This window comes from Tinamus guttatus, unplaced genomic scaffold (assembly GCF_059628265.1).
Source record: "Tinamus guttatus ecotype Peru unplaced genomic scaffold, ASM5962826v1 Tinamus_guttatus_pri_ptg000246l, whole genome shotgun sequence".
NCBI lineage: Eukaryota > Metazoa > Chordata > Aves > Tinamiformes > Tinamidae > Tinamus > Tinamus guttatus.
The window spans coordinates 203421-225858 of NW_028288780.1; the positions used below are offsets into that span (position 1 = coordinate 203421).

The 22438-nt window shown below is 48.7% G+C and overlaps 1 protein-coding gene across 2 annotated transcripts in view; it reads left to right on the forward strand.

Annotated features, from left to right (window-relative positions):
- Positions 1–22438, forward strand: part of JMJD1C (jumonji domain containing 1C) — a 147640-nt gene that overhangs the window by 76923 nt on the left and 48279 nt on the right. For both annotated transcript variants that reach the window (XM_088526319.1, XM_088526320.1), the window contains one exon: positions 15705–15818. In XM_088526319.1, coding sequence (XP_088382445.1) covers positions 15705–15818 — 114 coding nt within the window. Of the gene's footprint in view, positions 1–15704; positions 15819–22438 lie in introns of those variants that run through there.

A 22438-nucleotide genomic window follows, 5' to 3' on the forward strand; every position in this document is an offset into this window, starting at 1 on the left:
GCAGGTTTCTTCTTTAAACTAGTCACTGAACCAACAGGAAATCTTGGTTATCGTAGACCTCATTTTGAAAAGCAATTAAGATATTCTAGAAAAAAATTTTGGACTGAGCCTTCAGCTTTGCCTTATGCTTAATCAGCGGCTGCAAAGGCTGGCCTCCCTCCTGCCCCTGCCCGGCTGCTCCCAGCGCGGCGAGTGCCAGCGGATGCCGGAGGAAGGGAATGGGCCGGCAGGGATGAGCGCCGTTGGACCCGGCGCCAGAGGCTGCGCAGCAAGTGCCTGTGCTGGCAGGGCAGAGCCGCCAAATAATCAAATTAAGTGGGACTTAAGATTGCACTCTGAGTCATCGCGAGTTGATTCAAGTTAGTTGGGTCGGAATTTAGGGTTTGAATCTTACTGGCAATATTTAAATAAGCCAAAGTGATCAAAAAAGGCGTGAGCCTGCAGACTCAATGTCCTGGAGTCAGAACAACTTTGAAATTATCTGGAAACTACATCCTTGCACACCAAAATGGATGAATAGCCAGCTTGAAGATATATAATAGGACTAATGCGGGGAGCCTGTGAGCAGTGGGAAAAAAGACTGGGTGGCAAAGTGTCTGTCATAATATTTCTGATTTATTTGTCTCTAGAAATTGACTTTGATCTTCAAATGATGTGAAAACAAATACACTCTTGTATAGTGAGAGGGGTAGAGAATGGTGAAAATCCAGAGCTAAGACATAGCTTCAGCTCAGTTTTCAGTAAAGACAATAAACAGCAGGATGTATAAGGATAATAAGAGAATGGAAATCACTACATCCAAGAAGCAACTTAAGGATTGTAAAATACTCAAACCAAGAGAAATTTCTGAGAATTAGGAAAGAATTAGTGCTTATTGTAAGTATTTTGGCTCATCTTCCCTTCAGGGTGGCACTGATGCCTGGAGAAAGTGGTGCTCATTTCAGGAGGGGGGAGTTATGCAAGCAGTTAAAAGCCTGTTGGGCAGCCTGCTTGCTATATGCAAAGCCTGGGAACACGCTTTGAAAGGGTAGTCAAGGACTTGGAGATTAAAGAAAATGGAGTGAAATAAAATGTATCTCTTGCAAGGATAGAATTTCAGGGACCCAATAGATTAAATGAATAATTTTCTAGGAGAGGAGGGAGAGCTTGTGGCCCTCGGGATGGAGGTGACCTGTCAGAACTCACCTAGGCTTGGGGGGAACCTCCCTTTGCTGCTCCGTCCTGTCCTGGCCCGGGGCGTGAGGAGGGAAGAGGCGCCAGCGCAGACCCTTTGCAAGGGCTTGGAGCTGGTGTTGGGCAGAGAGGCTGGGCACAGATGGAGGTAGCCCAATAAAAAGCCACTTAAATATAGCATTGATTTGGGCCGTGCTTCTAAAAACTGTTTTATTTGTGAGAGGGAAGTGACCCTGCAGCTAGTCTAGAATCAAAAGACTGAAAAAGACTTTGAGATCATCTAATCTAAATTAAGGCCGTTTAAAACTTGTTCTGTCTGCTGTAGAGATGAAGAAATTATTCCTTGCAGCATCCTGTTTTCATACTTGGAGACACACCCCGCTCTATTTTCCCCTCCCAGTTTTTCAGGCTCTGTTCATCTGCAGTATTTTCCAGAGCTCTGATCCCTTTATTGCTCTTTTGAGTACGTACTGTCTTGAAGCAGTGTCTAAAACTGTGCTCCTTTTAGAGTACTCCAGCTGAGGTCTTATGAATGCCGAGTAGTTCAGGTTGTGCTAAGGTTCATATATCCAGGTATTGTGTTTGCATTTTCACAGCATGATATTGTTAACTCATAGCAGTGTGTGCTCTGTCTTTTCTTTTTTGTATATGCTTTGCATTTCATCCTTTTTTTTTCCCTCCATACCACTTTTCTAGTTTTTCTTTTTGTCCTCCAGCATAATTTGCAGGCCCACTAAACTGGATGGTGACTGCATTTAATCACTGTAGTCTCTGTACCATCACCTGGGTATTAATAAAAATAGTGAGTAAAAGCAGGTGCGAAGAAGGTGACTTTGGTACTCCAGTCTAGATCCACATTTTGGCAGTCAAGTAGGGATATCTCTGGGTTTTTTTTGTTTTTGTTTTTGTTTTTCTTTCTTCATTTTCATCCATGTTACAGCAGTTTTATTTAGCCTAATCTCTTCAGTTTGCTTATGTAAATCTAGGGAACAGTCAAAAAAACCATACTTAAATCAGGATATAGTTCTGGTTCTCAAGTTTGCTGCTGCAATGAAAAGGCAGTTAGACATAATTTACTCATTTCAAATTCTTGTTGGCTTTTACTCATCTCCTTGTTTAAGTATTTACAAATGGGCTGATTGTAGCTGCTCCCTGTCTACTCCCCTTGCCCTTAATTCTGGTCTCTCTTTGCCAGCAGCACTCCGAAGGGTAACACCAGGGACCCGGCTGGTCAGCCTCGCTCAGTGCAGTCACGTTGTGTGTCCTGCCGTCTCTCCCGCATTCCCCGTCCTCTCAAGTGTTGGCAATCAAAGGAAGACAGGGATCAGCAGTGTGACCAGCAAATTAGATAAGGGATTATTTGTGTATAAGACATTAGCTATGTGGTGTTGGAATAGGTGGAGCTGTGTAGTGGTGAAGTAGATCTGGTTGCCAATAGTTTCTCTCCTTTTGGGAATGACTTGATGCTTTCACTGAAATATTTGAACTAAGCTGATTGAATTTGCAGATGGTACAAAGTCGTAGGAGCCCCAAACACCAGCACAGCCTCTGACACAGAGGATGAGGTTTTTGTACACATAAAATGGAATGTCCTTGACAAATGAAGTAGTAGAAGCAGAATGAAATGTAACTTCATAAAGCACCAAGCTGTGGCTTTGGGAGCACATGGCAGTTGTACCCAAGCACTTCCCCTGACACAGTGGAGGTCTGGGGCTCCCCGGCGCTCGCTCGCTCGTGGGATGGCTTTGAACTGCAGCTGCGGCATTGCGGGATAGGGAGGCGTGCTCACAGCCCCTGGAATGCCTGCGGAGGGCATCCATGGCGCTGCACATGCTCTTCTGGCAGCTGGGCTTGAGGGACACTTCGGGGGGACCAGGAGGAGAACCAGGGTGGAGAAGAACCCTCTAGCAAGAGGCACCAGGCAGGTGTAGCAAGCATGGGCCACTAACGCTGTCATGTGGGCTAGTATGGGAGGAATGAGGAAACGTAGTGATTATGGCTATAAATAGGTCTTGGATGTAAATACTGTCTGATACAGCGCAGAGATTAATCTAGAAGATCCCGAATTCACAGTCCAGGCTTTTGGGAGACAAACTTGAAAGGATCAGAAGGGTAGGTAGATAGCTTCTTTCTAACGTGCCAGTGTATTTGCGTTCGGGAAAGAAATGCGTTTTGTGTCTAGTGGCAAACTGTAGTGAAACACATTTGTGTGACCTTTCAGGGACCCTAGAGGAAGAGAGGAACATGATCTAGATCACTGATTTCTATCTTGAAAATCACAGCTGTCCTAGTTTGAAGATGAGTGAATTTATAAAAAGTAGAAAAGTTGTTTATTTGAGAGAAATAGTTTCTCCACCATCTGTCCTCTGTTTTCCTAAAGGAAAATCAAAAAAAACAAAACTTCTTTTCGTCCATCTGGGTTGCTGCTGGACAAGGGTGTGGGAGAGCAGATGCCAGAATCTAGAAATTGCGTTGGAAGAGATCCATTTATGATATCTAGATTATTTTCTGCTTGTGTGCGTGTGTGGATTAGTGTTTCAATATTATTTCAACAAACTAAAGTGTCAACGTGACTAAAATCATGCCTGTTCCTTCAGGCTTTTCATTATTAAGTGTAAACTTTAACCTTGACTTCTTGATAGCTTTTGCCTGTAATTAGTTCTATAATAAAGATTTTGTCTTTGAGAGGTTCTCCCAAACCCTTTATGCCATAGTTGGGAATGACGCACCTTGCTCAGGGCAAACAAGTGTGTCATTAACTGCATTGCAGTGCAGGAAACCCAGCGCAGTCACACTGGGGCTGTAAAACAATCATGGGACAATACTGCTCAAAGAGGTTAAAAAGTACTTCTGATCATAGTTTGACTTTTAAGAAACTAGGTAGTATCTCTTCCTGCTTATGGGACATCTGGAGGTGAGGTAAATTTTTATCTGGGGAGTGTATAGTAAAATATTTCAGTAAAGAGAAACTATTTATAAAGGTGGTTAAAATCCAATATTTTGCTATAGCTTGATCGTAAAATCCTAATGTTTGAAAACATGAAAATATACTGTGGAAAAAAAAGATAATTTTGTTATGCTTGAAATAGTATACTCATTTAGGATGTTAAAACATAAAAAAAATACTCATCTGAAAACACAGCCAAATGTTTAACTGTGACCCTACTCCCACCAAGTGAGGAATGTGGGAGAGCACGGAGTGCAGGGGAAGGAGGAAGCCTCTGCCGTGGCCAAGGGCCATTCCCTACTAGGGGAATCCTTAGCTGTCTGGAACGGATGTGGAGCTAGGGAGCATGATTGGCGATTTTGAGGGAGACAGTGGAAACAGGGAAGAAAGAAAGAAGTAATCATCATTTTAAGTATCCACTAGAGGAAAAAAAAAAAAAAAAAAAAAAAGGGTTCTGAACGTATCACAAGTGTGATGAGATCATTGCACAGCTTTTTTTTTTTTTTTTTTTTTTTTTTTTTTTTTTTTTGAGCTGGACAAACAGTGAAACACACTGAGCTCAGTAAAAAGTAGTAAATAAAAAGACTGCCTAAATGGCATTTCCCTCTCTCAGTTACGATTGGACAGGTTCTCCCAAAGGACAGTTCTGCATTCTTGGGAGTGAGTCTCTTGTAGCTTCTTGTATGTCAGGCTTCTTGAGGCTTTTCTTTATCCCAGATAGCTCCAATTGGCCTGTCCATCGATCCCTTCCAGTCCTTGTAGCGCTACTGAGGCGTCGCAGCCGGGCTGGGCCGCGAGCCCTGCGTACGGTGTCAGGCGTGCGGGCAGCACGCGCAGCCGCACGGCGGGGACGGGGGAACGGCAGACGGCGGCGTGGGCGCGCTGGCATCGCTGCGAGGACAGGAAGTGATGCTTGGCGTGAGGCATCCTCGGGGCCGTGCCCCGGCTCTGCCTCGTGTGGCTGCGGGAGAGCCCGGCCCGGGGGCTGCGGCGAGGGCCACGCACCGCTCTGCCGGGGGGGCACCCCCTTCTGCCGCGGCATGACCGGTAGAGAGGCAAAAGGCAGTGCAGGCCACCAGAGAGACGGGAAGCTGACTAAGCTGATGAATAAGATGCCTTAGACGGAGGGCAGAGGTAGGGAGGGGCCAGTGCAAGGGCTGACGAACAGCAGACCTGAAAAATGGATTGCTCTGGAAGTGGAAGCAAAAGGGGATGTGGGAGGCAAGATGGAAAAAGGTGAGGCAGGCCTTTGAAAGGAAAGGGAGAAGGGGAGCTCACAAAGGGGAGATGTGGTGGCTCTAAGGAAGTGAGACTACTTCAAAGAAGTAACAGGGATACCCTGTGAGCAGAGGCAGGAAATAGTAGGAGGATGAAAGGTGGAGCCTGGCTCTATAATGGCCATCAGCTTGTGGGCAGTATGAGAGAGCAGGCAGTGACAGCAGCTGAATCAGGAGGAGGGCACTCAGCCAGCCAGTATAGAGAAGCTCAAAGACAACATCTGAGGGGTTTTCTAGAGGTGAAGCAGGAAGGAGGTGGCGAAAATGAGTGCTGCCCCCAGTAAGTTCTTGGGGAGAGAGGATGCAGGTGTGAGGTACATACTGGCAGTAGGGGTGGAAGAAGAGAAGAAACCAAAAATGAGTTGGAGGGAGTTTGGCAATATTGCAAGGGAAGCAAGATGGTTGAAGAAGCACAAATAGCAAAAAACACTGATGGTATCTGACTTAAAAAGGGTTGATGACTATTGGAAGGGGAATGTGGGTAAGAACATTGTGAACTTGAAACGGTTGTGCTTGCTTTGTGGAAGATGGAAGCTAGTCCCAAGGTTAATTACTGTTGTGGCGCATTACCACGGCCCTTGGCAGCTAGCATTAACGACCAGGATCTCATTGTGCAATGAGTTACACAACGCTGCATGTACCCCTTTTCCCAAGGAGCTCAGAAATGGACAGTAAGTCAAGGTCAGCAGCACGAATTGGCGGGTGGGAGGTAGGCCGCCCTGCCTCAGCACAGGAAATGGACGTAGTGACCAGACCCCCGTCCAGGTATCTGAGGTCACTGCAGAACAAGGATTTTAAGGAGAAAATTGAAAGACATTTGTGAGTCAGCTTTGTGAGCATTGCCAGTAAGCTATTCCTGAAATTGATAAATGCAAGGCAGGAGGACGGGGAGACACTGTTTTTGAAAGTACAGCTAGATGAGATGGGTCTGCTGGGGAGGAGGGGCAAATGGGACCCTTAATGTGCTCAGGAAGCTTTTCTTGCAACAGCAGCCTGAATGGAGCCTGAGCTGGGCACGGGCACGCTGAGGCCAGAGGAAAGGAGGCTCAAGTAACCAAAATAGAGTCATAGAATCACAGAATCATAAGGGTTGGAAATGCAGACTTGATGCTTTTAGTTATGAGAATGGATAGAAAAGCCCATATTTTACAAGCTTTGTGAGCACAGCCTGCTGGAGCTGCAGCCAGCTGAGGAGGGGCACGCGGGAGGATGGCACCAATGGCCAGGGCAGCCGTGAGTGGCAGGGCCACGGGCTGGTGCGCGAGCGAGGGGAAGCGCAAGGGGCTCGCGGTGACAGACACCCTCCCAGAGAAGCCTGGGGGATGGATCGATGTTTCTTGTTTGGACAGAGCATGAAATCCTAGGGCTGGAGTTTATGGCACTTGTTCTGTAGATTTTCACAGGAAGATTTTTGTCGGCAAATGGTGTAAAACTGACGCTAGCTACAGCGAAATGTCAGGTACAGGCTGGTAACAGAGGCCGAATCAGGGAAAGTGTAGAATGGACTGGGAAGAAAAGAAACCATAGGCAGTAAAAAGACTAGCTAGCCTAGACGTGAAGCAGCAGCTTGAATTTGTATGAGGAATTGCTGGTTTAAAATGGGAGAAACCAAAGCAGCCTAGTCTGAAATTACTCGTAAACGTTGAAAACTCTTAAATTCTCAAGCTTGCAGGTAAGCAAGTTGCAGCAAGTAAGAAAACACATGCAATACTGTTGCTGGCAGTGGTTTCTTTTCAGTGAGAGGCGTCTGGGTTCTCCTTCAGCAAGCTGGCTGGTCTGTGGCAGCAGGGATGACCAGTCCTGCCCCGAGAGGAGCAGGGGTTTCCTGCAGAGCTGCTTCCCAGCTCTGCGATTGCAGTGCGGCTGTCGGGGGAGGTAAGGGCCAAGCTGCACAGTCGCGTTGATGCGTGCCGCCTGAAGTGCCGTGGTGTTTGCCCAGGGGGAACACCAGCCTTCTAGACCTTGATCATTGCAAATATTACAACGCTGGAAGCCAAATTTTAAACTGGCTCAATCTGAAATGTGCTGTAAACACAGTTCGCACTGATAGCGCAAGCCTGTGCTGTGTGTGTGACCCCGGCGCCTCCTGCACGCGGTTGTCCTCGGCTGGACTTTGGGTTCTGCGCTTGGGCGAACCTTTTGAACTCGCCTGGTTTGCACACGTGCGTGACCCAGAGCAGCTGGTTGCCTAGAGGAAATGTCACTTTTCCAGGGACAGGAGTCTAAGCTTGCACTGCGTTATTTCTGCAGTAGTAGCAGTGTAAATCAGTCATGCTGGCTAAGCTAATGTAGGACAGTGCTCAAAGGAGGATGAATAAGAAAATGCTTTTTAAATTATGAAAGTTGAAATAGTTTTCATTTGTTTTAAATAGTTATTTTAAAATATGTATTCATTTGCTGTACTTCCATCTGTTCTTCTGTTGCCAGCAGTATCACATACCTGTGTTTCAGGGTTGCGTGTGGATAAGGATTGTATTTCATAGCAAGCCTGTTTACTGCACCCTGCATTCAAATAACTAAAACAGGGTTATACCAGAACCCCCCTGGTCTGCATGTGCTTTAATTTCCCAGTGTCCTTGTTGTGTTTCTGGCTGTGCTGTGCCAGTAGCCTACCAGAAGGCCAATGACTCACATTCGCGGAGCTGGCAGGCGGCCAGCGTGCGAATGAAAGGGCTCCAGCTGGCCCTGGAGAAGCCCAGGCTCCTGCACTCCAACAAAGGAGCTGCATGCGGCGCGGGGCCGCGCTGCGTCCTGCGCGGGGCTGCCGAGCCCCGCGGCGCCTCCCTGGCAGCACGGCTGGGCACGAACACGAGAGGAAGCTTGCGTATGTCCCTGTGCTCAAGCGAGAAATCTGCAAGTGTTTTAAACACTGCTGGACAAAAAAGATGGGCAGCAACAAAACTGTGCCAGCGCAATCGCGGGGCTTTCCACCTCGCGACAAACGGCAGCCCTCCAGCATAGCCTCCTGGTGCAGTGCCGTGCCACCCGGCAGCGCAGGGCGCCGCGTGGCCGCTCGCGCAGGCGTTGGGCCAGCACGGGCTGTGCTCCCGCGGCGCTCCCAGGCACCGCTGCGGCCCTGCCAGCACAATGCTTGTGCCTTTCCCTACGTTTTAATGATTATCTGCAGCTCTGGCAAATATCTGCAAAATAGGGCACAGTGTTAGCAGCACTGCGTGTATCCTGTGGCGGCGCGCCAAGGCAGTAATTGAAGGTCAGGCCTTGTTTGCGGAGCGCAGCGCTGAGCGCGGCCCGGCCCGGCGCTGCGGGCGCTGCAGAACAAAGGCGGCTCTGTGGGCAGCCCTGCAGCGCCCGGTGCCTCGCGGAGGTCGTGCCGCGCCGGGACAGGTTGCGAGCGGCAGCTGAAACCAGTGCTAGGGTAATGTGACTAGGAAATAAGCGGCTCTGTCCGCTGGTATTTTGCATATGTCACTGCCAGACTAGGATGCAAACGCTTCCCACGGGCTTAAGGGAATGCTCATTTTCAAAATGGCCATTTAAACCCAGCAAGAGTGGTTTTACGTGACAAATCTTTGTTTTGTTAGGAATATATATATTGCTGAATATTTAGTAAACTATAGTGATGTGTTTCTATGCTGCCGTAGCCTACTTAGCATGAGCAATGGCACCCATAATTTCATTGTCTGTTTTAATTCAGTGTGGTGGTTTCCATTTAGAGGATTTTCACTGATGTCATCTTCAAGCAAAATACTTGGAAATACATTTGTGCTGTTAGTTCTCTGTGTGTAACTGATGCCAGGCTGGGATTTTTTGCAGAATGCTTGTGTGGTTATGAATTAGCAGTGCTGCGCTGGGTATTAATACTCTTTGTTACTAAGTTGCAGTCTATTAATAAAGTTTTGCCCAAACACTCAGACTTGCCAGTCCTCCAGACTGTCTTGTGATTTGTATTTTAACTCTGTCTTGGGTGTTATTAAGGATCGCCTGCGTGGAGCCGCCCAGCCAGCTGAACATGAGGAGTTTGATAGCGCTGCGAAGGGCCTCTAACAGACATAATTCAGTTGTTGGCACTTGCTGAAATGAATGGCAGCATTTAAGCTACTCCTTTGGGGATAGAAGGTCTTGTTGTATTGTGGGAAGGGTTAAGAGTTGAGTGAAAGTAGCAATAGTCTCTCTTTGGGATGCTTGGTACCTGGAGATAATCTAGAGAGCACTTTTAAAGCTAAATTTAAAGATCACAAAAATACGGGATTAAAGGGTAAGTTTGGCAAACACTTCCGAATTTGGGGCTTTTTGTTGTGTCTGTTATTCCCAATAGCTGAGGGTGCACTTTCTAGAGGTGATGAACCCTCCTGCGGCTGTGTGTGCGCTTGAAGAGCCTCCCTGCGGCAGAGAGCAGCCCGTGTGGGAGCAGGAGGCACAAGGCTGGCGCGGCCCGCGTGCGTGTGCAAGGAGGATGCGTCCTGGTGCTCTCCCTGCGGCAGAGAGCAGCCCGTGTGGGAGCAGGAGGCACAAGGCTGGCGCGGCCCGCGTGCGTGTGCAAGGAGGATGCGTCCTGGTGCTCTCCCTGCGGCAGAGAGCAGCCCGTGCGCTCTTCTGCCTCGCTGCCGTGGGAGCAGCAGAGGTGCTCTTCCCCTGGCCTGCGCCAGGGAACGGAGGTGCCCGTGGAGCTGCTGTGAAGGCTGGGGCAAGTCTCCTGATCGTGGTGGGCCAAGGCCTCCCTCTGCCTCTGGGTGTATGGGGGCCGAGTGCAGGCGAGAAGCAGCAGCAACTGCATGGGGCCGGGTCAGGAATAGGTGCCCCGCCGCCGTCCCCGGGGACTCGTGGCCAAATAAGGCCGCGCGGCATCGAGTTGGTCCCTGGGAACCAGGGAGCCTCCGTGCAGCGCGCCGCAAGGGAGGATCCATGTGGCCCAGGGGCCCCTGCAGCCTACTCAGGGAGCAGTGGTGGTGGCAGCTCTCGCAGGGCTGGTGTGGGCCGAGCCTGGCACGCAGGGAGGCCGGTGAGCAGCATCCCGCACTGCGACGCCTGGGTCTCTGTGTCGGGGAAGCTGGCTCCATGTGAGTTTTTACATGCACAGAGTAGTGTATTATTCCAGAGCTCTGCTTTATGGCAGTGCGGGGCACCTCGGGGCTCCCACCGTGCGGGCTGGGAGTGGAGGGGAGCAGGGGCACAGCTGGGCTGCGCTTTCCCTTATTCCCAGGCCTTCCTGGCCCGCAGCCGCCCTGTGCTTTTGCAGGCAGCAGCCTGGGCAGCTGTTTGTGCTTAAAGGGGCTGGAGGAAGCAGCAGGGGCGCTCCCAGCCTCGCCGCGGCTCCTTGCTCCCCGGAACCAGCGTCACCGCTCCCTTTCTCTCCTTCGCGCGTGCCCCGGGCGCCGCTCCCGCCCGCGGCCTGCGGGGCGGCTCCGCCGTCCTGCCGCGTGCGGGGCTCCCGGGAGGGCGCGGGGCGGGCGGGAGGCGGGGCCGCGCCGCTCCGCCCTTTCCGCCGCGCCGCCGCCGCCGCCCCCGTGGCGCGGGCGGGCCGACCCGGAAGCGGCGCCGAGAACCATTTTCCTTTTGGTTTCAAAGGCGGCGGCGGGCGCGGCGCGGGGCTGCCGCGGGCGGGGGCCCTGGCGCGCGGCGGCGCGGAGCGGCGCTCAGCAGGTGCGTGCGGCGCCGCGGCGCGGGGAACCGGCGGCGGGGGCGCCGGGGGGGGGGGGGGGAGGAAGGGGAGAGGGGACTGCGCGGCCGCGGAGCTCCGCGGCGCCCCCCCCGCCCCGGCGTCTGCACGCGGGGGCGCCGCGCGCCGCCTGGCCCGCGCCCGCGCGCGGCTCCGCGCCCGCCTTTGTGTGCGGCGGGCGCCGCGTGGCCGCGCTCCGCGCGCCGGGGCCGGCAGCGCGCGGGCGGGGCGCGCGCGGGGGCCGCGCTCTGTGCGCGCCGCGCAGCGCGGGGCCGGGGTGGGCGCGGGGGAGCCTCGTGCGTCACGGCCCGCAGCGCGGCCGGGCCCGGCCGGGCGGGGCAGAACGCGGGGTCTGCGGGCAGCGGCGCCTTGGGGACCGATGGGGGTTTCCAGGTCACTTCTAGCAGAGGAAACCCCAGCAGCCCGCTTTAATGTGCGCATGGGGCTGCGCCCTGTGAGAAATGCTCTCCGTGCTCAGGTTTTATTTCAGATCTGCTTTATTTATCTGCTCCGTTCTTTTCCACTTGGTGATTTTTGCTTTTGAGTACAAACCATGGCAACATACAGCTTTTGGAAGAGAAATACTGCTATTTGGAAGTCTAGTGATTAAGTGTCATAATGAAAAGGTGCCAGTGTTTGCGCTATTGCAGACTAAACAGCAACACTAAAAAACAATGTATGGAAAAGTTTGCTTAACAGCACACATAAATTAAATTTATGTGATCTTCTTGATTTTTGTGGTTTAAAAATGGAAATATATAAAATCGCTTCTGTCTTTGCCAAAGAACACAAATCCTGGTGCATATTAGCAAGCTTTAGCATAAGAAAAGCTTTCCTGAATAAATGCTTAGTTTTTAAGTGACTGTTTTCTTTGCGGTATAAATTCCTCCAGACAGATACTTTTAAAAAGCAAATACACTGCACATACATTCAAAAATGTGCTTTTGTGATCTGAAGGGCGATTTTCAGGCACAGGAGTTGAGTGCCCAGCCAAACAAGGTCCAAACTGTAGTAACGCAAATGAAGTATTTCTACATGCGCTAATGAACCGGGCACACAGCTGTTGGTTCAGCTGTAACCCGAGCATTTACTGGAATGAGAATTTTCTGGTGTAGCAGCCTAGAAATGCTAAGGTAACACCCTGCAGGCAGCAGTTCTCAGGCGCACAGTTTGGGAGCCCTAGTCTGTGCTGGCGAGCGCCGAGCCGAGCGCTGCCTCGTCACATGCTGTTGGCTTACCGGGTTTCCAGCTGCTTAATTGCATTAAGCAGAGATAAAAACGCTCTCTATGCTTTCGCAGTGCTGCTGCTTCTGGTAATAGGGCCTGTGGTTGCCAGGGGCTGACCCAAATGCTAAATAATGATTTTTTAAAATATGTTATGCGTATTAGAAGTAGTAGTCTTGTGTATTTTATGAATATTTGATGAAGTATCAGAAAGCCTGAGGTTTTTTAGGGCAGAGCGATGATATTTGATATTTTCTAAATGTACATGTATATATATATATATATGTATCTGCTAGGAACTGAGGTTAATCAAAGCCCTGCTTTTCTGCCCAGTCTCATAGCTGTGCCAGGTGCCTCCTGCAGGCAGGTGGTTCTCGGGCTGTTTTGGGGTAGAACAGTGATACGGGGGGCAGATAAGAGCTGTTCTGGGGCCAGGAGTGGTGACCATGCGCATTCGTGGAGCTCCCTTCAGCCAAGCGTCGGCTCCGCTTTGCAGGAGGCAGTGGGACTCACAAAAGAGCAGTTTAGAAGAGTAGTGAAGTTAGATACCATTTAAAATGGAGTGTGTGCTCAAGTCTTTTGCCCGCCTGTGGTCTTTGGAGAGGTGGATTAATGCAGATGCTGAAGGAAGTTTTATGCAAGGGATGTTCATGTTTGAGGACGTTCAGCTTTTAGGGGTTCCAGCTAGTGAGTGTGATCCTCCCGAGACTTGTGCTCTACTTTGGGAACTTGGGGAGCAGAGCGTCTTTCTCAGAGCCTGTGAGAAGACCTGGACAAGTCTGTTTTCCTGTCATTACGCGCCCACGTGCTTGTTTCTAGTAGTTGGCTCTTGCCTGCTGCGCGCGGCCTCCGTGTGCCTGTCGCTGTGCGAATGCCGTGTGTGGTGTGGGGCTCGGGCCCGCTTCGGCGTTGGGACCAGCGTGGCTATCTCGCTGCAGCCCGCATATCTCCTGGATATGCTGCTGGAGTCTGGACTTTGCTTTCTGAAGAAAGCCTGCTCCTTCCGAAAGGGTGCGGTTTTGTTTTTTCTTTGATAGCGGGAATATTTTCTAATAGTGCTTAAAATGTCCCAAATAAGTTCTGTTCAGCTGTGTAGCCATCTGCCTGTGAGGAGCTGGGTGTCATGGCACTGTTCTGCTTTATTTATTTACATATTTTTGCTGTGTGCTTGTAGACTAGCCCACATCCTTCACACGCGTGTTGTGGGGGCGTTGGCCTGTCTAGAGACTTAGATCTATGCAGGCAAATGAGAAGGGATTATGTTTCTCTTCTGAGAATAATCACGTTCACATATCTATATTTGGAACAAGTTCTTTTAATACCAGCAGTAAGATAAACCAGTGGCTCACACATACTTTAATCTGTAGCGTTGTCTAAATCCCTGGCTGGTAACTGCAAGCCACGTTCCACATCATTGCGTTGCACCTAGTGGTGCCGTCTGCCCTGGTGTAGGCAGCCAGGAATGCCTTTGCTGACCTTAATAATCGTGTGAAAAGTTGCTCTGCTTTTTCAAATCAAGCTTTTTCAATGTATGTTAAGATTCAGATGCAAATTAACAACTGAAAAACACGTCAACATATAAAAAAATTATCTTGCTAGTTGTGAGTTTACACACTCAGGCTTTGCAGTTATACGATGTGAACTCCACCCTGCCTTGAGTATTAGCAATACAAGGTTCGTTATAGAAAAGTGATGCAAGAGCAAAGGCCTTTTCTTAACCATTAGAGGTTAAATAATTATTTGCTCTTCAGTCTCTGCTGTCAGTGTGTTACCATGTTCTTCTGTCCCTCCAGCCATTTCATCTAGGCAGAGACTATGGAAATGGCCGACTGGCTGGTGAGTTTTTCCTGGGTTGTACAAGAAGGATAGCAGCTGAAATGAAACCTTAAATGAAATAGAAACAGATGGGAGAACATGATGTCTGAGCTTTTATGGAGTTGGATATATGTATTAGAAAGTATTACGTCTCCTGTAAAATGGTTTCTCACTTGCTTAGTAAGTGCCAGGGCTTAAGCTCTGTAGCGGCTGAGATTTTAATTAGGCTAGTCACAAGGCTGCAAGGCCTGGGTAGCTCTCCGGGCATCTGCTCCCCCTCCGCCTCGGTCCCTAGCGCGCCCAGGGGCGCCCGCCTGCTCGGGTGCCTCCCCTGCAGGTGGGTGAGGGCTCCCGGCCTCCGCTCGACCAAGGCTGTCCATGGCGAGGCGGGGGCGACCCTGGCCTCTCGTGCCCTGCGGGGCGCCTCTGCCGGTGAGCGCCGCAGATGCCGTGTGGTGCATGGGCTGCCGCGGCTCGGCCTGCCCGGGTTCTGCTTGTCGTCCTCGCTGCTGAGCCGTAATCTTAGCCCTTGGCTCTTTCTCATTCTTATTTTCCGTCCTGTGCAGTAACTTTCTGCTTCCTCCTACTGCTCTATGACTTTTTTTCCTTATATCCTGCACATATTTGCTAATAATTCTAGTCTGCTTTTTTGCTTTGTTCTTTGTTTCTTTAGTGACTTCCTCTTACTGCGCTCTGTCTGTTCTCAGAGCTGCATTTTCTCTCTGCTCTATCCACTGGGATTTCCTTTCCACCTGACTCATCGCCTCTCGGTACATCCCCGCTCAGTCACACTCGCGCTCGGCTTCTGTTCCAGGAAACGCTGCCAGCGCCGGCGCGGCCGCTCGCTCCCGCTTCAGCAGAGCTCTTCCCACTGCTCTGCGTAGGACTTGCTGCGCGGGCTGCCATTTGGACGTGCTCCTAGGGAGGAGTAGGCAGGGTGCTTGGGACTGCGTTCCTGTCTAGACCGTCTCAAGGGCCTTGTCTGGAGGCTGTTGCTGCCCTCCATGTTCTCCCTTTCTCCTTCCCCTTTCTTTGCCGGGTGCGTGGGGAGGGTTTGGGGAGGGTTTGTGCCTCCAGCGGTGGTGCGGGCGGAGAGGAGCAGAGCTGGGGCTGGGCCGGGCAGCCCTTCCCGCGGGGGAGGAAAAGGGAGCTGCCGAGCCGGGAAATGAGGTGGTTGACTTGAGGCAAGGTGAACGATTCAGCACAGCGTTTCAGCTTGCATGTCTGCAGTGGTTTCCACTTCAGTGTCCTCAGTGTAATTGCCACCGCGCTAGCTAGTCCTGCAGGCAGAGAGGATCTGCGTGCTGAGCTCCATGTTTAAAATATAATCGTGCTCCTGTACTTTGAGCTTCTGCGGTAAACACTGTTGCTCAAGAACAATGAGGAAAAGGAACAGCGTGTGGTGCAGTTCCCTTTTCTTGCTCGTTTTCCACCAACTGCACAAAGGAAAAACTAAGAGCACAAAATTCTCATTTCTCATATAATTAGTTATTGTTGTTCTGTTCTGACTTGTTTTGATGGAAGAACCGATATGTCAGTACTTACACAGTCCCGGGGAGTTGATGTACTGAGCTATTTTTTTAATTTGTTTATTTTCTTTTTTTTCTTTCTCTCTCTCTTTTTCTTTCTTTTTTTTTTTTTTTTTTTTTAGACATTCAAGCCCTTGGTTGGAAAAAGTGTGTACAATGCAATTACGGCAGTAGAATTCCTTGTGGACAAGCAGCTGGATTTTATAACTGAAGATAGTGCCTTTCAGCCCTATCAGGTAAGAAGCTTGGTTAGTGCACAAGTACGAAACGTTTGTTTATTGCTGTGCATGCATTTAACGAACAGGGGAACAGGGATTTTTTTTTTCTCTTTAAGGAAAAGGTCTAGAAATCTCTTCTGTGACAAACAGAAGAACATTTGATATTTCAGCTTGTGCTGGCCTGATTACAATTTGAATAGCCATAAATTCTGTCTTATGACGGCGATTGTACACTGTGGTGGTACAAAAATAGTACGTTGAGACTGAGAATAACAGATGGCCCTGAATAAATACTATGTAATTTTGTCCTGACACCCTTTCTTCCCTCCTCCTCCTCCAAGACTTTTTTTTCCTAGTACATAGCTAGCAAAAGAAAAGCAATGGAGCAGAAGCCCAGGAAAAGGCCCGAGCCGTTCGGCTCCCATAGTGGTTGGTGCTTTGGTGGGTCACTGCTGGGAATGCTAAATGAGCTTCTCGGCAGGGTGAAGCTGCGTGTTGTGACTCCAGCTGCCCTGGAGGATGGCTCTGCTGGAGGGAGCAGCGCTGCTGCGGTGCCGCCCGTGAGCCGGCCTGGCTTCCACGCCGGCAGGTCCCGGAGCGAAGGCTGCTGTTCGGGAGCTGCAGCAGCTTCGAGGGTGCAGCGGCGCCGGGGCCTCCTCGGCCGAGGGGCGCGATGACGCAACGCAGAGTAGGATATCCTCCTTTGGCAGCAGCAGCCTCTTAAATCAGCTGAGCACGAAGTGTAAATTCGCCCTCGGAGCCCAACCGCAATCTCCCCAATTCGCTTTACAAGGGGAATACTTGCGCTGGTCTATTCTCTGCCTGAAACGTATCAAGATCATTGTCTCTGATAATGTTCGTTCCAGTAAGTGTAATCAATCTCCTTTTGGCAGTAGATCATTTTTCACAAGAGGAGCTGAGCAAAACAAATTGAATATATGAGGAGGACTGCCTTTTGTACAGCAGTCTTATTGCCAAGCCCGGCTGGCAGCAGCATAGCAGTAGTAGATGGGTTTTGAGGCCCCTCCGTTTTAGAAAATACTTGCTGACAGGATCAGAGGCGCAGGGAGGTTCCAGTTCTGTTTGGAAGGTGCATGCACACTGAAGTGAAGATGTTACTACTGAATATGTGTGCTTGTCATTTGGACAGTTATCCTGACTGTCTTGATAAATAATAATTAATGGTCACAAATAGAATTTCAGAAGCAATAGCTTGTGAACAATAATTCAAGATTTAAGCTGATCTTCCTCACTACTGGAGCTGCTTTTGTGTGAGAGCTCAGGCTGCTTTCCCCTCTCAGGGAGCGCACAATTACCTAGCAGAGGCAGAGGTGGATCTGCAGCCATTATGAACAGTTTGGTGACAACAGAAATCTCAATTAGCTCCTCATTTTAACACTGCAAGAAGGTTGCTAACAGAGATTCCTTTAAGCTATTGAGGCATCTCAAATTTGCATCTTATCAAGAGGTCTTTCAGATGCTGAATGTAGGCCTATAAAGCAATGCACAGTTGCTGATAAACATTGTGATTAATTCTTTATTTAACTGATTGTATTAATTTTTGGAAACCTGCATTCCCAGGCATGTCACTCTTTGCAGGGGTAGCAATTTCTCATTAGCAAGTCTTATGTGTAAAGTGTAAAGATAAGAACTTTACTGAATGATAATATCCTTACGGATGAAGAAAGCAATTTAAAATAGTATGACTGAATTATATAACAGCAGTACATTAGACAAATATTAAATTGATCATTATGAGACTGTACTGAAACATATCTCAAGTGGGAGGATGGTCTGCATTCCTTCATTTTGCTTATGTTTTCAGTACTGTTCTATACTTAATGCTGCAAATCACACATGGCACATTCTTGGTCTTAAGTCACTTAATGTAAGGTAGCTCTTTCTTGAGTGTATTTTTGTTGGTGGTATGTGGGTTTTTTAAGTTAGAAGGTCTTCACGCCAGATAAACATTCAGTAAACTTTCTAATTTCTGAAAATCTACTTTTTAAAATGAAAATAATGGCCCTTTTTCCCCCTTATTTCCAGAGTACTTTTAACCTGTTTTGAGCAGAAAACAGAACTTAAGAGCCATCCTTTGTAAAGATCAGTGAATGCTGAGTCTTTCTCAGTATACCTAGTTTGTGGTTAAAACTCATAGCTGTGCGTTTTCAGTATGGAGTCCTTAGAGACCGTGGTGATCTAAACATTTTTTATTGCACATTGCTGGAAGTGCCTGCAGTTCCAGTACGTTGCTGCCAAAACAAACAGGGTTTGAATCTGTGTGGGAAGACTCCATTTCACTTCAGATACAATTCTTAACTACTGAGTAACTTTTTCCCATCATTGCAAATACTCATAATATTAGTAATGGGCAGCAGACGACCATTTGCATGAATTCTCCTTAAATGAATTTTGTTGGAAACACAGTGCTGTTTAACATAACTATTGGGCTAAGGAGTTTTCTGAATAAGGTGGTGGTGTCCAGTTGAAAGATGACAACTGCCCGAGGCAAAGCAAGCAGCACACTTGGCATCCTTTAGGTCTTGGCAGGAAAAAGCAAAGCTGGACTAGGCAAAGAAGCCTCTCCTTACCAGCAGTGGCTCTTTCAGAACAAGAGTAGGGGCACTTTGGCAGGCCTTGCCAAAGCGTCTCAAACCACAGATTCCCATGCCGTGCCTGTTTTCTGCATAAACAAACATGCTTCCCTTGTTACAGTCAGCAACCTACATAAGCACTAGATGAATATAGTTGCTAAAAGTAGGTTATGTGCCTTTTGCTCCTATAGCTGTTTCCCACCTCTTCTGCAGCTTTACAGTGTAGTATCTAGCAAGTGTTGGGCTTGTTAGGGAATTAGTGTGCTACATGCAGACATGTTACCTGGTTTGTATTTCCCCACACGTGTGTGTGCCTTGAAAGCGGTCCCTTCTCCAGGAGCTTTCCCGGGGTCACTGTGTGCGGTGCCTTCAACGCCAGCCACGCTTTGTTTCCTGCGCCTTTTATCTCTGTTGCTTCGCAGAGGATATAAACAGTGTTATTGTCTACGTGAAACTGGTGTGTGACTGAGTGACTCATTCATTAATCTGGCATGCTGAGACCATTTAGTCATGTGTTTCTTTTTATGGTGGTGACAAGAGGATCTTGAGGACAGAGCAGATGTAAATGGCTTTGCCCTGTACTTAGTGTTGAAATGAATTTTTTTGTCCTTTGTGGTGATAGGCTAAAAAAACCTCTCTATTTTTACTTTAAGCCAATATCTATAAGAAACGTAGACTTGAAAAGTTATGTAAATCCAGACCCTTAAAGAATGCCTTGCTGTTTTACCCTGCCTGTGTGTCACATCTGTTTTGGGACTGTCCATTTCCTGAATGTTCATTCACAAACTTTCAAACTTGTTTTTTTTAGTGACTCTTGATACAGGTTGAAAATTAGCCCACTTTCAAATACAGTTGTTAAAATATTTGAAGTGAAGCTACAATAAATCCATACAAATGCAGTTATAATCTCAATCAAATAATTAAAATTGAAATAATTTTCTGCAGTGACAACCAAACACCCATTTACCTGCAGTATTCTATGACCAGCAACGTCTCTATTGTTTATGGTGTACTTAGAAAGTTAAGCAGCACCAGAGCTGATCTTACCTGGAGTTGTTTCAGGATTGTAGTTACCTGAAAGACTGCGGATGGGGATATGAAGAATTGCAGCTGAGTATGTGCAAGCCCATCGGTTTGGGGCCTCTGTCCGGTGACTGCTTGGCGGTATGAGCTGCAGATACTGAGCTCGTGTGCTGGGTTTGGCTGAAGCTGAGCCCCGGCTTTTAGCCGGAGTCAATTGCGTAGTATTTTGGCCAAGCAAATAAAGTATAACAGAGTTGCTGTACAGCGGGTTTTTTTTCCGTAACAAAATACATACAGGGAAAGACGCGCATTGCCCAGGCAGGCACCGCGCTGGTGCTGTCTGCCCGGGAAGGCGGAGGTGGCCGGCAGCACAGGGATGGCTCTCCCGCTTGGAGGCTCCCGGGTGGCCCCAGAGCCCTTAGGAGGCAGCAGGCCCCGCTCCATCACTGCTTTGCTCTGGGTTAACCCCCTGAAGAGGACTGGGAATGCGTGGCCCCGGCAGAAGCGGGCTGGTGCGGCGCGGAGAGGGCACCAATTCAAATGAAGCCGCTCCGCGGCCGCGCGGCTTCCTGCTCCGCCGCCGAGGAAGGAAGCGGAAGGGTGTGTGCGGCCGTCACCCAAGGCTCTCCTGCACACAGCGCTTTGAGAAGAGCAGGGCGCTGAGGATGGATTCAAAACGCACGTGAGTTCTTCTCTGTGTGCCGTCCCTCTCTGATCGAAGCTGCATATTCGGATTCTACTACTGGGCAAAATAGGAGGATGTGTTTTGCTGCCTTGGTGGCGTTTTTTCAAGCTGGGCCTGATTTCCTCAATGTTTCATAGTGGTTCAGTCAGTCTGTCCACCTCTGTGCTGGCGGTTCCAGATAGCCCCGATAAAGCCCTGGGAAGTCCCCTGTGGGAGGTGCCAAGACTAGGTGTATGGAGCCACTCTGCTCTTTTTCTAAATGCATGTTACATTTTGCAGAGCTGAAACATCCAATGTCTGACACTCATTAAAGATTATAGTAGTAACAGTAATAAAATTTCTTACTAATCATTAAATAAATCCCTTAAATGCAAGATTTAAATTCTAATGAAATCTTACTTGATCTTCTCCAATTTCAATTTTGTATGCCCTGAGATAGGCTGCTTAGATATTGTGCAGCTCTTCTGCATTCTTCCTTTCTGTTTATCATGGGCATATATTGGGTGTTTGAGGCCTCAACACCTTGGGTTTTCATTAATTTGTTTGCTTGTAAGAGCAAGCAAATAATGTAGCGTGGCTTGGGCAGTAGTAACATGTACACATAAAAAAACCTTTCTTTAAATGCCTTGAAACAAGGATAAAATAAGATATTTTTCTGTATGTATTTTAAGCACCCTGTAATCATACAGTGTAGACTCCTTTCAGCCTTTTTTTTTCTTTCCAAACTTTAGGCCTAAAAATAGCTGTTGCAACTGCAAATTGCCTTTCCCAGAAGCTCGTACGTCCCCCGAGCAGGCAGCGGGCGCTTCTGGGCTCGTCCCGCCCTGGGAGGCTGCGGGGCCGGCCCGAGGAGCGCGCAGCGGAGGCCAGCTGGCAGGCGGGCTCTCTGCGCTGGGCTCCCAGTTGCGTTTCCTCCGCGGGTGACAGGGAAGCACACAAGTTCGGAGGCTTTAACTTGTCTCACCGTCGTCTTTAAAAGCTGTCTCTATTCTTTTCCATGGCCGTGGTGTCTGGACCACCCATAAGCAGTCCAGCTGGCTTCTCTGGCAGCATCCTGAAGAGTGATGGTCTAAACAGCTTGTTACTAACACCGGCTATGTTTAAGTGTATGTTTCCAAAGAGAAGGAAAGCAAAAGGCTAAATCCAACTAGAAGTGGGTCAGATGACTCATAGCAGTCTTCACTCGCTGTTATGACTGTAAGACAGAGCAGTTTCTTCCGAGAGTTAACACGAAGAGAAGAACAGAGGAGGGATTTACACCCACAATTTGTAGAATCAGCAAGATATATATATATATATATATATATATATGTGCATATATCGTCTCTGTTAAACTGGTAATTTATGCTTGCTTCAGAAAATGAGCTGCTTCTCTGAGTACTTTATCTGTCTTCATTCTTGCAGTAGGTGGAAAAAAAATAGAGCCTTTCTGCTTTTACCCTGGGTTCTTAAAAAGAGGCTTCTTTAGTCACACACTTTGGCTCCTTTTGCTGTTCCCCCAAGCTTTGCTGTGATGTGAAACAGGAGCAGATTCTTGGAGCAGGGCAGGGGCGAGCTCGCGTGGGAGGGCTTGGGCTTGCCCTGCTGGGCCTGGGGAGTTGGGGTAGAAGGGAAGGCTTGGGGAGGGTGCGAGGGGGCAGGAGAACCAGGGGGCTGGGCTAAGCTGAGGGCACTGCCGGGCCGCAGTAGGGTAAAAATCTGTAGGAAAAATCTCAGTTCCGCTGTCATGCAGAAACTCGTCTTGCTCTTTCCATGCCTTTTCAAAGATCATGATGCATTAGTTCTACTCTGGGAGGTAGCTTTGAAGTTATTTTTTTTTTAAAAAGAAGAGAAATTCACAACAGAGAACAACTTTTATTGCGCAGGGGAGGAGGAAGTGAACATTAAAAGTGCTTTGGTAAAGTTCTCTTTAGATTGTTGAATTTACAAATCTGTCTAAAGTTTTTGGTTAAGGAACTTCCTCTCTTCGGTGAGAGATTATTGTGTGTTTTTTTTTGTTTGTTTGTTTGTTTTTTTTTTTTTTTCCCAGCAGTAGAAACTCATGGAAAATATCCCCCCAGGAGAAAGAAAAGGGATTCTTGTCTTTGGTTCTGTGTCCATAAATTACTCCTATCTTCATACTGATTTATTAAAACTGAAAGCTAGGAATGTTTTTCTGATGGGATATCCTAAGCGCCGCTCTGAAGTCAGCTGAAGGCTTTGAGGCAACACTGGGCCCTGACTGAGGGTGGGCTAGTGCAGCTGCTGCCTGGCTGTGCTCGACCAGAAAGGGAAAAAATCATCGGCCACTCAGGTAGTGGGGAGGTGCTGAGTAGGCGGGTGTTTTATTGAAGTGT